Source organism: Theropithecus gelada, chromosome 4 (genome assembly GCF_003255815.1).
Source record: "Theropithecus gelada isolate Dixy chromosome 4, Tgel_1.0, whole genome shotgun sequence".
NCBI classification, from domain to species: domain Eukaryota; kingdom Metazoa; phylum Chordata; class Mammalia; order Primates; family Cercopithecidae; genus Theropithecus; species Theropithecus gelada.
This window is the reverse complement of record NC_037671.1, coordinates 141,856,949-141,868,483: the sequence shown is the minus strand read 5'-3', so window position 1 is coordinate 141,868,483 and position 11,535 is coordinate 141,856,949. Positions and strand designations below refer to the sequence as shown.

At 45.8% G+C, this 11,535-nt stretch overlaps 1 protein-coding gene across 2 annotated transcripts; it reads right to left on the bottom strand.

The window, feature by feature from the left end:
• Positions 1-3,045: 3,045 nt before the first annotated feature.
• Positions 3,046-11,117, bottom strand: VGLL2 (vestigial like family member 2). 2 transcript variants are annotated; one of them, XM_025383735.1, is made up of 4 exons: positions 10,835-11,117; positions 8,186-8,495; positions 5,619-6,140; positions 3,046-4,159 (listed from the first exon to the last, which is right to left on the bottom strand). In XM_025383735.1, the coding sequence occupies exons 1-4, from the start codon at positions 10,913-10,915 to the stop codon at positions 4,119-4,121; spliced, it is 954 nt and encodes a 317-aa protein (XP_025239520.1). In that variant the 5' UTR covers positions 10,916-11,117; the 3' UTR covers positions 3,046-4,118. The 2 variants fall into 2 exon arrangements, with proteins under 2 accessions (XP_025239520.1, XP_025239522.1); XM_025383737.1 differs by lacking the exon at positions 5,619-6,140.
• Between the last annotated feature and the right edge of the window lie 418 nt (positions 11,118-11,535).

Below are 11,535 nucleotides of genomic sequence, written 5' to 3'. Positions count from 1 at the left end.
AACAGCTTGGCGAGTACCATAAAAATGTGAACTATTTGCATGCGAATTGTCAACAAACTGTTAAAGCAATTTTACAAAGTGATCTTAGGTTTTTCAGTTTCATTTATTTTTAAAGTATTTTCACATATCTTTCCATTTTTCTTCCATGTTTAGATGACATCCTAATTAATTACATTAATAAATTCAATGTATGGACATAGCATTTACATGAAAGCAGTTTGTTTAATTCTATTTATTTTTTATCCCCTCCAACTGCAAAGTAATTGATCACTAAGTGCTTAAAAAAGGAGCTTCTTTATTTTGACAGAATATGTGCACGCCTGCACAGAAATGCAGGCTTTTTGATTCTCAGCAAAATGAAAATTAAAGTTACCTGAAGAGTTGTTTTTTCCAGATGTAGAAGGGCACAGAAAATACAGTACTTACCCAGAAAGAGCGAAAACAGAAGTGCTCAGCAGGGTTTCTGAGTCTCAACATCCGCCATCTCCCATCCAGACCCAAATCAATCTTAAGATATTGCTAGAATTTGCCATGCATTTAAATAGAACTTCAAAGGGGAAATGAGACGGGATAGCAACTCTTTTTACACTGAAGGAATAGAACAGATAGAATTCCCTGTAGCTGGGTGACCAAATTCTCAGCCAGAGGGCAATCGGCAAAAGGATTACTTGGTGGTGGAGAGTAGTCTCTTTCCTTTTCATCACCTCTCCTTCGACCAAGGCCAAGTGCAAAGAGAAAGCTGTGGGCAAGGAGGACACTAGTGCCAAAGGGGGTGATTAGAGGAGAATGTAACCTTTCTCTGAGCCCCCTGACCAGGTATAACATATGTAAAAAAGTCATGTTTGCCTTTCCTTATGCCATCCCTCGTTTCCTTGAATGTCCTTTTTTCAACTGCTGGAACGTTATCGAATCTGCATGGTTTGACTACTATTAACAAGACAGGTATGAGAGTTCACATTTTGTGTGACTTGAAGTAAGCCCGAAGAATGTCAGTTGGGGCTACCATTTCTCCAAAGTTCTCTTTGATGCTCTTATCACACAGAACCGAATCATTATGGATCTAGGTCATCTTGCATTTCTACCTTACGAAGGTGTGGAATGGAGAGAAATGCTGTGGTTCGTGTGTCATACGTGCCAGGTCGCTGGAGCCTGGACTGGCTCAGCAGTCTGGACGGTCTGTTCAGGACCGCCCCAAAGGCCAGTTCCAGTGAATGAGTCTCCTCACCAGCAACCTGATATTCGGGTCAGATGTAGCTTAGGAGAGAAGTTTCAGTAATCAGAACCTTGTGGGTGGGAAAATGTTCCCTGTGGGTTCTGATCACAGATCTTGTGAGTGTTAACGCAGGTGGGGTACAGGTAAACAGCCTCTTCCAATGGGGAATACATGGAGATGTCCAGCAGAAAACGCACTGCCATGCTTTCTTCAACAGTATATTTAGTAGGAAATTCTGAAAAGCGCACTGGGACTTAATGCATTTTATTTACACTTGTATATACCAGGGATTCATGCCAGTGGAACATGGATTAAAAAAATCCACAGAGAAGTCCAAAGTTAATTTTAGTTATTGCTTCAATGTCCAAACCTCAGGCTAACTCTTACACAGCTTGATCAGGTTGGGTGTGAAGAATTTCAGAGTGGTGAAGGCTGTTAAACACTGAAGTGAATAAGAGAAGCAATAATAATTCCTCGTGGAGAATAGAGAGCTGTACCTTACTGAATGGTCTAAGTAGTGTCATTTGATGGCGTTTGGACAATGTCTTATGACAGTTCTTTTGAGAATTGGGATTCTGTAAGTTCTACCAAAGCATCATCAATCTGTGCTTCTCTGACTTTTTTCCTTTCTTTATACATCTATTGTGGAGAAAATAAGCCCAACGTTGAAAAGCAAAGAGACAAATCAGAACTAGACAAGCAGTCATGCAGTGAATAACAGTGCAGCCCTGCACGGGGGCTACCCGGGTTTTCAGCCTAACTTTGCCACTGATGAGCTTCATAACTAGGCAAATTATTTCTCCTCTGTGTGCCTTAGTTTTCTAATAGGTAAGGAGGAGAACATCACAATAAATACCATATAGAATTGTTGTGAGGTTTAAATGAGTTAATCTATAGAGATCAGTGCCCAGTGCATGATAAACAATTAACATTAGTTATGATTATTGCTTTCACATGTGATGTACGTAATCCTAGAGTATCTTCCATCAGAGTGCAAACCATATTTCTGGAATGATCATGTGTACTTCACAGGTAGCCAAATGACAGAAAGAGGGTATGGGGAGCTCTGCCAAGCTCATGCTGTGAGTTAGATCCCTTAACTGCTTCCAATTCTTGAGACTTATCCAAGATAAATTATATTTGCCTCTCATGTTATAATGAAGATCAAGATTTGGACTAATATTTTTATGCATTAACGAGGTACAAGGGCAATTTGAGCAGCACACAAAATCTCTCTACCAGACACTTTTGTGAAAGAACAGAAAGAACTTTGGCATCAAGAGGAAACAAGGGGAAAAACTACCAGTTTCTTTCTTAAGCATCTTCTTTGCCTAGTGAGAGATTTGGTTTCTTAGCCTAGTTTATTAAAATATAAAATAGCCAATATTTCAAAAACACTTTTAACTGATGACTCTACTGTCTTGAGTCTAGAATTAAACATGTAACAATAATTCTTTTCTGGAAAATAATAAATCTGTACTTGACTGAATGGTCTACAGGTAGTGCTTTTTGTACCATCTTTGCTTCTAACTTCTGAATGCTAACAGGCAAGCCCTTGGCCTCTGTAGGCCACAATTTTCTTATCTGTAAAACAGACAGGGGTACCTAACTTCTCATTCTCCAAGGTTGATGTGAGATGGGAACAGCTAACATATTCATAGCACAGCAAACACGATGGAAACACGTAAAGATCTATCTATCTATCTATCTACATCTATCTATATCTATACATATGTAATACTACTGACATCAAATCATACTACTGTGTTATTTTATTCTACTAGAAAAAAACTAAGTTATTTATTTTCTTTTTATGAAACAACACAGTGAACTCATAGTAAATAGACATCTTTAATGTTCATCTCTTCTTCCTTATCACCTTCAGCTTTGCCCACGCACAGACCCTTTCCCCTGCCCCAACACTAAAGTGACCAAATCGCAACCAGAGAGGCTGAGAAAAAAATTCGAGGTAATGGAGACTTCATGTACATTTCTTCCCCTTGTGGTGATTCCTAGTTCTTCTCCATGGAGACAGTTGGGGTCTTTCCTCGCTTTTTACATCCAGAGGATACAGGGACAGAATTCGTGGGAGAGAAGGCAGAGAAGCGTTTCTTCTTTCATCGTAAAATGTTCCTTGTAAAAAACATGATATATATGCATACATATATATATATAATATATCCAGTGCAATTGCAATTGTTCTGCCAAATACTGAGAAGTGCCACCTTGGGTGATGTATTTCTGGAGTTTTAAACAGTTGTCTAACAACAGCTGCATTTTAGTAAGACTTGGGCAGGTGGTTCCAGATAAGCCACTTGCCACTCACATTCAGGCTGAGGCTTCCATGTTCACAGTCCAAAGGAAAAAAATGTATCTTTGCGTCTGGAGTGGGCATTGTAGGGAAGGGATGGGCAGGAAGGGATCTGGAGGCTGAGAGGTGAGGAAGAAGGAATTGACTTCTCTTTACTTCTCTACCACAGTCTTAAATGCAAGTACACATACAATTTAAAATCTGACAGTAGTAGTGCTATAATCACACTACCTAACCAAATAATTCACATCAGCATAAAAAATATTCACACCAAAAAGTTTCATTTTCTTTCCCCCTTTCCAAGAAAGCTTATGATATCATATCACCTGACTCAGCAATCTCACCACAGATATTTCCAGTGATTCGGCCAAAAGTCATTAAACATAACTCGGAGTCTTTGGATTTGCTCTTTCAGCAGCAGGACTTATTTTTAGATGAATTTCTGTAATTGTGGTTTTTGGTTTTCCCAATACACTGAGAAGTCTGAAGTCTCTGCCTTCCCCCATGTCCTCATCCACGGAGTGAGAGGCACAGATGCTGAGCCTCCAAGTCTGGTCAGAAGGGAAGGGGAAGGGGAAACCCTGGGTCAGCAGATCAGCTCAGGAGGGATGCACCACAGAGGGAATAACGACGAGCTGCAAACCAAGATCAGAAGCTGTTACAAACCCACTCCATTTCAGCTCTGAGTGCCATCAATTGCACTATGCAGAGACCTACAGGGAAGAAGGTGGGCGGTCTAAAACCAGTACACATCCTTGCTTTTGTCCTGAGGCTGCAAACCTGAAAACAGAGAGAAGATAGAGAGAGGAGGTGGAGAGGGAGGGAAGGAGAGGGAGAGAGAGAGAGAGGGAGAGAGAGAGAGAGGGAGAGAGAGAGAGAAAGAGAGAGAGAGAGAGGAAGAAGAAGGAGGAGGAGGAGGGAAGAAGAAGAAGAAGAAGAAGAAGAAGAAGAAGAAGAAGAAGAAGAAGAAGAAGAAGAAGAAGAAGAAGAAGAGGAGGAGGAGGAGGAGGAGAAGGAAGAGAAAGGGAGGGAGAAAGAAGGAATGGGGGAGGGAAGGCACAAGATATTTAAGGAAAGAAAGACAAAACACCACTGTTTTACTGTGAAAGTCACAGACTTCACCTAAAGTTGGGGGCGGGGCGGGGGTGGGTGACTGAAAGTAAAAGCAAAGCAAACAGAAAAGTCAAATCACGTGAGGAAAGGGGCAGTGGGCAGACTATAAACCCAGCGATCTCACTTATTATATAACTATTTCTTTCATTTGCCCTAAAAATAAGAAAAGACAGCAAAAAAGCAAACCCTTATTAGACTGTACGTTTCAAATACTTTAAGCCAAAGACTTAAGATTGTCATTTAAAAATATTCTTTAAGATTTACATTTTTAAGAGATCTATTTTATTTGGCAATTAACTTGATATCAGTATCGCATTTTTCTTTCCTTACAACTGTCACTACGTGACAAGATCCCCCAAGACACAGAAGACTTCAAATTGTACTCTCAGCGGCTATTCTAGATCAGCGCTGTCCAATAGAAATACAACGGGAGCCATAAGCATAATTCTAAATATTCTAGTAGCCACAATTGGAAAAAAAGTAAAAAGAGATGAAAATTAATTTTTATAATCGATATGCAATGTGTCGAAAATATTTCAACATGTAATCAATATAAAAGTATTAACGAGATGAAGCTTACATTCTCTTTCTGCACGAAGATTTGGAAATCCAGTGTGTATCATACACTGACAGCACATCTTAATTCGGCCTCACCACGTGCCAAGTGCTCAGTAGCCCCATGTGGCTAGCGGCTACAGTATTGAACAGCGCAGAGCTAGAACTTTTCCACTAAATTTTATTATTATTATTATTATTATTATTTTAAAAGTACTCTGTAACATTTACCAGCCAGGTTAGGGTAGGGTCCTACTACACGCATGGCACACGGCCATCTATCAGTGGAAACACGACCGTGGCATGTAGATCCTTGAGTCACAGAATTAAAGGTGTCCAAGGAGGATTAAGGGGGTCTAGGTACAGCCCAGGGTCGGGTACGGGGCCGAGGGGCTCCGCGGAGACCAAACTTCTTCCTCTGCTTACCTGAGTCCACGCTGAGGCCCAGACCCTGGGCCACGTCTCCCGAGGAGCTCGAGAAGGGCCCCCCAGGCCCGGCCCACGCGGCGCCCGCCGGCTCGCCCTTGCCGGAGAGCTCGCAGGGAGGACTACCGGGCGCGGGCGCTGGGGCGGGTGCGAGGCGGGCCGGGCGCCCCGAGGCGGCTGGCATCAGTAGCGGCCCATAGCGCGGGTCGAAGTGCGGCGCGTAGACTTCGTGCACCGCGGCGGGGCGCGGGTAGGGGGCGGCCTGGGCGCCGAGGGCGCCGCCCAGGGCGTAGGGGTGATGCGGGTGCGCGTGGTGCGGGTGCGCGTGGTGCCAGGGCTCGGTGGCGCCCTGGTGCAGGTGGCCATGCAGCGCGGCGGGCGAGTAGGGGTCGGCGGCGGCGAAGGGCAGCTCCGAGTGCGCGGTGGCCAGAGGGCTACCCAGCGGCGCGGGCACCGGCGCCTGGTACGCGCTGTTCCAGAAGGAGGCAGGGAAGCTGCGCTGGCTCATCGGGAAGGAGCAGTCTGTAGGCCGGGGAGGCGGATTGGAGGAAAGGAAGAGAGGTGCGTGTCACTGCGGCTGGAATCAGGGCCGACCTGCACGCCCCGCCCGAGAGCCGAAGGCGCCAGGCGGGCACAGGGCTAGCTAGCCATGGTCGGGGGCGGATGGGCCGCCCCCGCCTCTGCAGCGGCATTTTTCTAAGGGGGCTGCAGCCTGTGAAAGCGAGATGGGGGAACTGCAAAATGGGGGCTTCTGGGAACCCTCTGAGGAGGAGGCCTGCTTTCTCCCATTTCGCAGCCTGGTCCTCAGTGCGGAAACCAAGTGGCGGGGAGAGTAGTAACAGAGGAGAGACTCCTTCCCCGACTCAAGTCCTTGAAGCTCAAGGAGCTTCCCGAGACTCAGCGCAGACACGGTCTCCCTTTCCCAGCCTTAACGTCTCCTCAAGCTAAAGATACCTCTTCCCACTCTTGGTCGGCCGCCTAGTGATCTCACTACCCCCTCTCGCGTTTCAGCCGTCTTGCTCGAGAAAATGTGCCCCCCCACAACGTCTCTGACAGACTGAAAGTCTATCGACATATTTTGAAGTCCTGCTATTATTAGTTTTCTTTCTAGAAACCTTCTTTCAAATATTTTTCTCCAAGAACTCAAGCAAAAGAGTAAACTAGTCACCTTAAAGGGCAGCTCTATTATTTGCACAGAAGGACACGAATAGACAGGTCTTTTATCCTAAGTTTTCATTAACTTTCTGCATCAAAGCAAGGACGCCAGGGATAATAATAATCATTATTACTATTGTCAGTTTCACTGTTGGTTCCTAGCCCGTGATAGCATTTTAAGAGAACAGCATTTAGATCAAATTTGTTGCCATTAGTAAGAAGGGAGAGAAAGACAGATATGTAATTCATGGAGCCTTTATGGAACACCTCCTCTGTAGAAGGCATCTGCACTATATACTAGAGAATTTAAATGATTTGAAAATGCATTCTAAGTGGTGAAGAATCTTCCTGTTAAACATATTTAGACAGAGAATAAAAAGAATGTTCTGTATTTAAAATGAATGTTTTTTGGATCTTGTCTAAGGGCAAGGCTTATGCAAACTGCCAGAGTCTCCTAAGGAAAAAAAAGGGGGTGAAGGTTGTCATTTCCCTCCCAAAGACAAATGAAAATGTTTTGGTTTTTACAACAAAGTCCTCCTTTCTCCCCTTGGTACACATCAAATACCGCTTAGTGAGCCAAGTTTACTTAATGGTTCCCCCACTTTGTCTTGTTGGTAATAAAGGGAAGTTGAGATTTCAGAATAGAAGGAAGATTTAGTTGAGTTGTCCAACAAATAATTGTCCTAGGGTAGAAAAAGCAGTGTTTTGTGGGGGAAGGTAGAAAAATAAAAAGGGGATGTGTTTTGGGAAAACTCTTAGAAGTGTTTTGGCTGTATCTAAATTTTTGTTTCTTTGTTATTTTACTTGCTATTGAGACGCTTCTGCTTCAAGAGTTCTCAAGTCATTGGAGCCTGGTGAAAGGCAAAGGTAGGTTTTTGGAGACATTCTCAAGCAGGTTTTGTCTGTATGGAGCTCTAGAACTGTTTCCTCTGGGAAAATGTTTGCAAATTGGGAAAGTGTTCTTGGCGATGAAGCTCCTTTGCTCACTGGTTTGGGAGGGTGCTGGAAACCTCATATTTTTGACAGCATATTTACATCCATTTTCTTGTTGGTCTTACAGCCTTCTCTGGGGATCGTTAGGAGGGTAAGTGTTATTCTAATTTAAGAAAGCAGTAAATAAAGTGACCTCAAAGAGGTTAAAAGACTTGTCCAAGGTTATATTGCTAGGAAGTGGTGGAACCAACACACAAACCTAGGTGTTCCAATTCCAAGCATAGTGTTTTTTTCAAGGAGTTTTTTTCTTATACCCATGCCCTTTACCCCTGCGTTTTCCTTACCCTTTCCAAATGCTCCTCTGCACACCTTTGCTGACACCTAATATTCTTTCAGCTGCATATCTTTAGGCTCCTGTAGGTGAACCCCAGGCTGAAAGGACCCTCTATGGGTCGTTCCCAGCAGAGCCCCATACTCACCTCGCCAGGGCCCAGAGCTCCTTGGTGTTTTGCTGCTGGTACAGCTGGGAGAGTAGCTGCTGGGTTGACTCAGGGCCCTGCTGAAATGTTCATCTACCACGGAGCTGATGTCCCCCTGGAAATAAGTGAAGAGGACGCAGCGGGAGTTGATGTACTCTGCCTCTGGTGGGCGCTCTTTCTCTGGGCTGCCTTCTTCCTCTTTTATACTGGCTGGGGTTTGGCTGGAAAATGAGGAGCTGCCGCTGCCACTGCTGCTGGGGCTGGCATTGCACTCCTGGGCTTCCTGCATTTTGGAGTAATAGGCTAGTTTCTGTTCAGAGAGAGAATGAACAGAGATGTCAGTTTCAAAAGCGATGGCAAATTCAGTTCAGACTAACTCCCTCAACCTAATCCCTAAGGTATTCATGGGGAAACTGGCATATGGGCCTAAGCCTTGTGCTGTTCGTATAAAACTAGCAATGGTGGGGCAACTTAGTTAGCAGGCCTCCCAACCTGCACCCAAGCAAGGGCGAGCTTCCTTAAAGGAAGATTGCTGTCCTTGGTCCCTCTGACTCCTGGAAAATTTCTCCTAAAATGTCTGGGTGAAGGTCTCAGGAGACGCCTAAGCAGATAGGTTTGGAGCTGAGTTTGACCTCATAGCTGGGCTCAGGGCAGATATATTTTTAAAATCAGACTCCAAGGGTAAAGGGCACCCAAGTCCAGTTAGAACCTGACTGTTCCGTGCCTGAGAATCCAGGGCAGAAGCACAGGATACAGGATAAACATCCTCCTGAGGAAATAGGAGCGGGGGCAACCCCCTACCCCGACAAAATCCACTCCCTGCAACTGCGGATGTGTGAAGGAAGGCAACCAGAAATATAAAGGAAGAAATTTTACATTTAGTAATGAATTGTGTGGGGTAAAAATCTGGGGTAACATGACTGGGGAAATACGGGTCATTTTAATAAATGCAAGTTGATATTTGTTTGATTACCCCTACATCAGTTTTTAAACAGATCTTCTCTTTAATAAGGAAAGACCAGTGGATTATGAGTATTTCCACCCCATCATCTCCATACACATTGAGGAAATGATAAAAAGGAGCAGACAGAAGAAAGTTAAGATCCTGGCTGTGAGGTGGTGTAAATCGTCAGGTCTGATAGTGATTTTAAAAAGCAAGCGCAGCTTCTGTGAACATTTTCTTAGAAATGAGCAACGGACTGAAAGAAGTGTTAAAACATTCTGCAGGCAGAGATGGCCTTGAAGAGGCGGCCCGAATCATACAAAAATGAACAGAGATCTTCATGCAATAGATTGGTTCAGGGTCTGGGAGGAGAAAGGGCCAGTCAGAAAACCAATCCACCTCTCTCCTCTTGGCTTGCCATAGTCCCACCCTGGGAAGAAGTACATTTCAGAAGCTGGAGCCAAAACGTTTGAGTTATTTGGGGCCAAAACGATGTAAGATTTAGCAATATCACCACTTCCTAAATGCCATCTTCCCCTACAATGAGTAACTCTGGTGATTCCTAAAATTAACACGGAGGCAAAACAAACTGCAAGTTGTGAAGTTTAAAAGAGGAGAAGAGGAAGTAAAAACAAAACAAAACAAAACAAAACAAAAAACAACAACAACAAAAAAAAACAGCCCTACCCGGTCCATCATTAATTCATCGGGAAATTTCTGAATAGACATTCTAAATTTGCAGACAAAATTAGCAAAAGCATCCACTGGGGCATTGGGGTGTATTTCAATTTCCCCAAAGTAGGTTTCCAACCCTGAGGGGACCCCCTACTGCCTCCCAGGTGTATGATTTCATTCTTTTCCTGCACTACTGTCCTCAGTTTCTGCTACCTCAGCTGAGGAAATGGAAGGAAAATGGTTCAAACAGACGTTGCCTGAAGAAAGGAGAAATTGGCAGAATTAAATGGAACTTGAAGAGTTTGCAGAAGCCGGGTTGAGTGGTCTTCTTAAAGTGTTAGTTGGGAGCAGGACTTCCCCATTCAGCTACTCAGGCTGGACAAAGGCAAAGTATTGTCTATCAAGCTCGCCTCTGCTGGGTTAATCGCACTCCGGAAAATACTCCCAGAACTTCGCAAAGGAAAAATTATAAAACTGCGTGGTGCTCTTTGAAACGAATTCGCTGGATCTGGAATTAATTGCCCTGGTCGCCAGAGAATTGAAACGGAAGAAATTATTCCTGAGACGAACTTGCAAGGATGAGAACACTGGCCCTTGCATCTCAGAAAGAGGCTGACCTTTGCTTTTGGTTTTGTTGTTACTTTCACCATTGGGACCAAAGTTTGGTTTTCCTTGCGTCGGCTTTGCCTGCATTTCCTGGTACCTGCACCTGGCTTGGAAGAATCTGGAGTCCGGCAGACCCTAAGAAGAAAATCCAGCCCGTGCCATCTTCCTCTGATTATTCCAGGGAAGACCTAGGCTCACATTAGCAGGGCTTAGCTGCTTCCCGAGAGCAAACAGGCGAGCTAAAGGGGTTAGCTAATTGCACTACCAACTGGGGGCGGCTCCGGCAACCCCCGCATCCCGGCCGCGCCCGCCCTGGTCGGACGCCCGAGACGCGCGGAGGCGCAGCGGACCTTCCCGTATAGGCCGTGCCGCCGCAAGCCAGGGGCGCGCCACTCTTCCCCAAAATCCCCGGAGGAGACACGTACCTGGTGGTAGGGGGTGTAGGCGGCTGCGAAGTAGGGCTGCGGAGGACCATAGACTTGGTACATAACATCCAGACAGCTCATGACTCTCCGCAGCGGAGAAGGTTAAGTGTTTTTTCATTAACTCTCCTTCCCCGGAGCTCAGGGGTGCTGCATGGGCGGTGCTTGGACCCGAGCTCCGGAGTCATCAGGCGGAGCGAGGTCAGCGCGCTCCGCGGCTCGAAATCCCGCTGGCTCACTCCCCTCCCACTACAGCGATTTTACTACCGCGCTCCAGGGCAGAAGCGCCTGAGCTCCCGCTAGTGGGCATTTAAAGCCCACGCCCGGCGGGCGTGCTGACGCCACTCGGGGGCTGCGGAGCGGGAGGGGGTGGTGGGGGGCGGGGACCGGGGGGCCAATGGGGAGCCAGGGACGCCTGTTGGCGGGGCAGCCGGTGTGTTTCCCGGGGCCCCCCTCTGACAAGCATGAGGCCAAGGGTGCAGGAGACTATGCGGTTCTCAGCGGATCCGAGGCTTCGCACCTCGAGTAGGAATCTCCCAGGACAAAATAGGAGACAGAGAGAAAGAGAGAGAGAGAAGGCGGCGGGGACGGAGGGATCCGGGCTCATACATGCAGAGAAAGAAAGTTGGAGAAAGGTCTCTTAGGAGAGCCTTTGTCTCATACTGTGGAGTTGAGTGGGCGCTTCCAGAAGTGCCCAGGTAGGG

Bases quoted from the DNA above. Each gene is read 5' to 3' on its own strand.
- VGLL2 (XM_025383735.1), bottom strand. From the start codon at position 10,915: ATGAGCTGTCTGGATGTTATGTACCAAGTCTATGGTCCTCCGCAGCCC. The intron at 8,496-10,834 runs GTACGTGTCTCC...CTCTCTGAACAG, and splicing joins CCTACACCCCCTACCACCAG to AAACTAGCCTATTACTCCAA. The intron at 6,141-8,185 runs GTGAGTATGGGG...CCCGGCCTACAG, and splicing joins GAGCTCTGGGCCCTGGCGAG to ACTGCTCCTTCCCGATGAGC.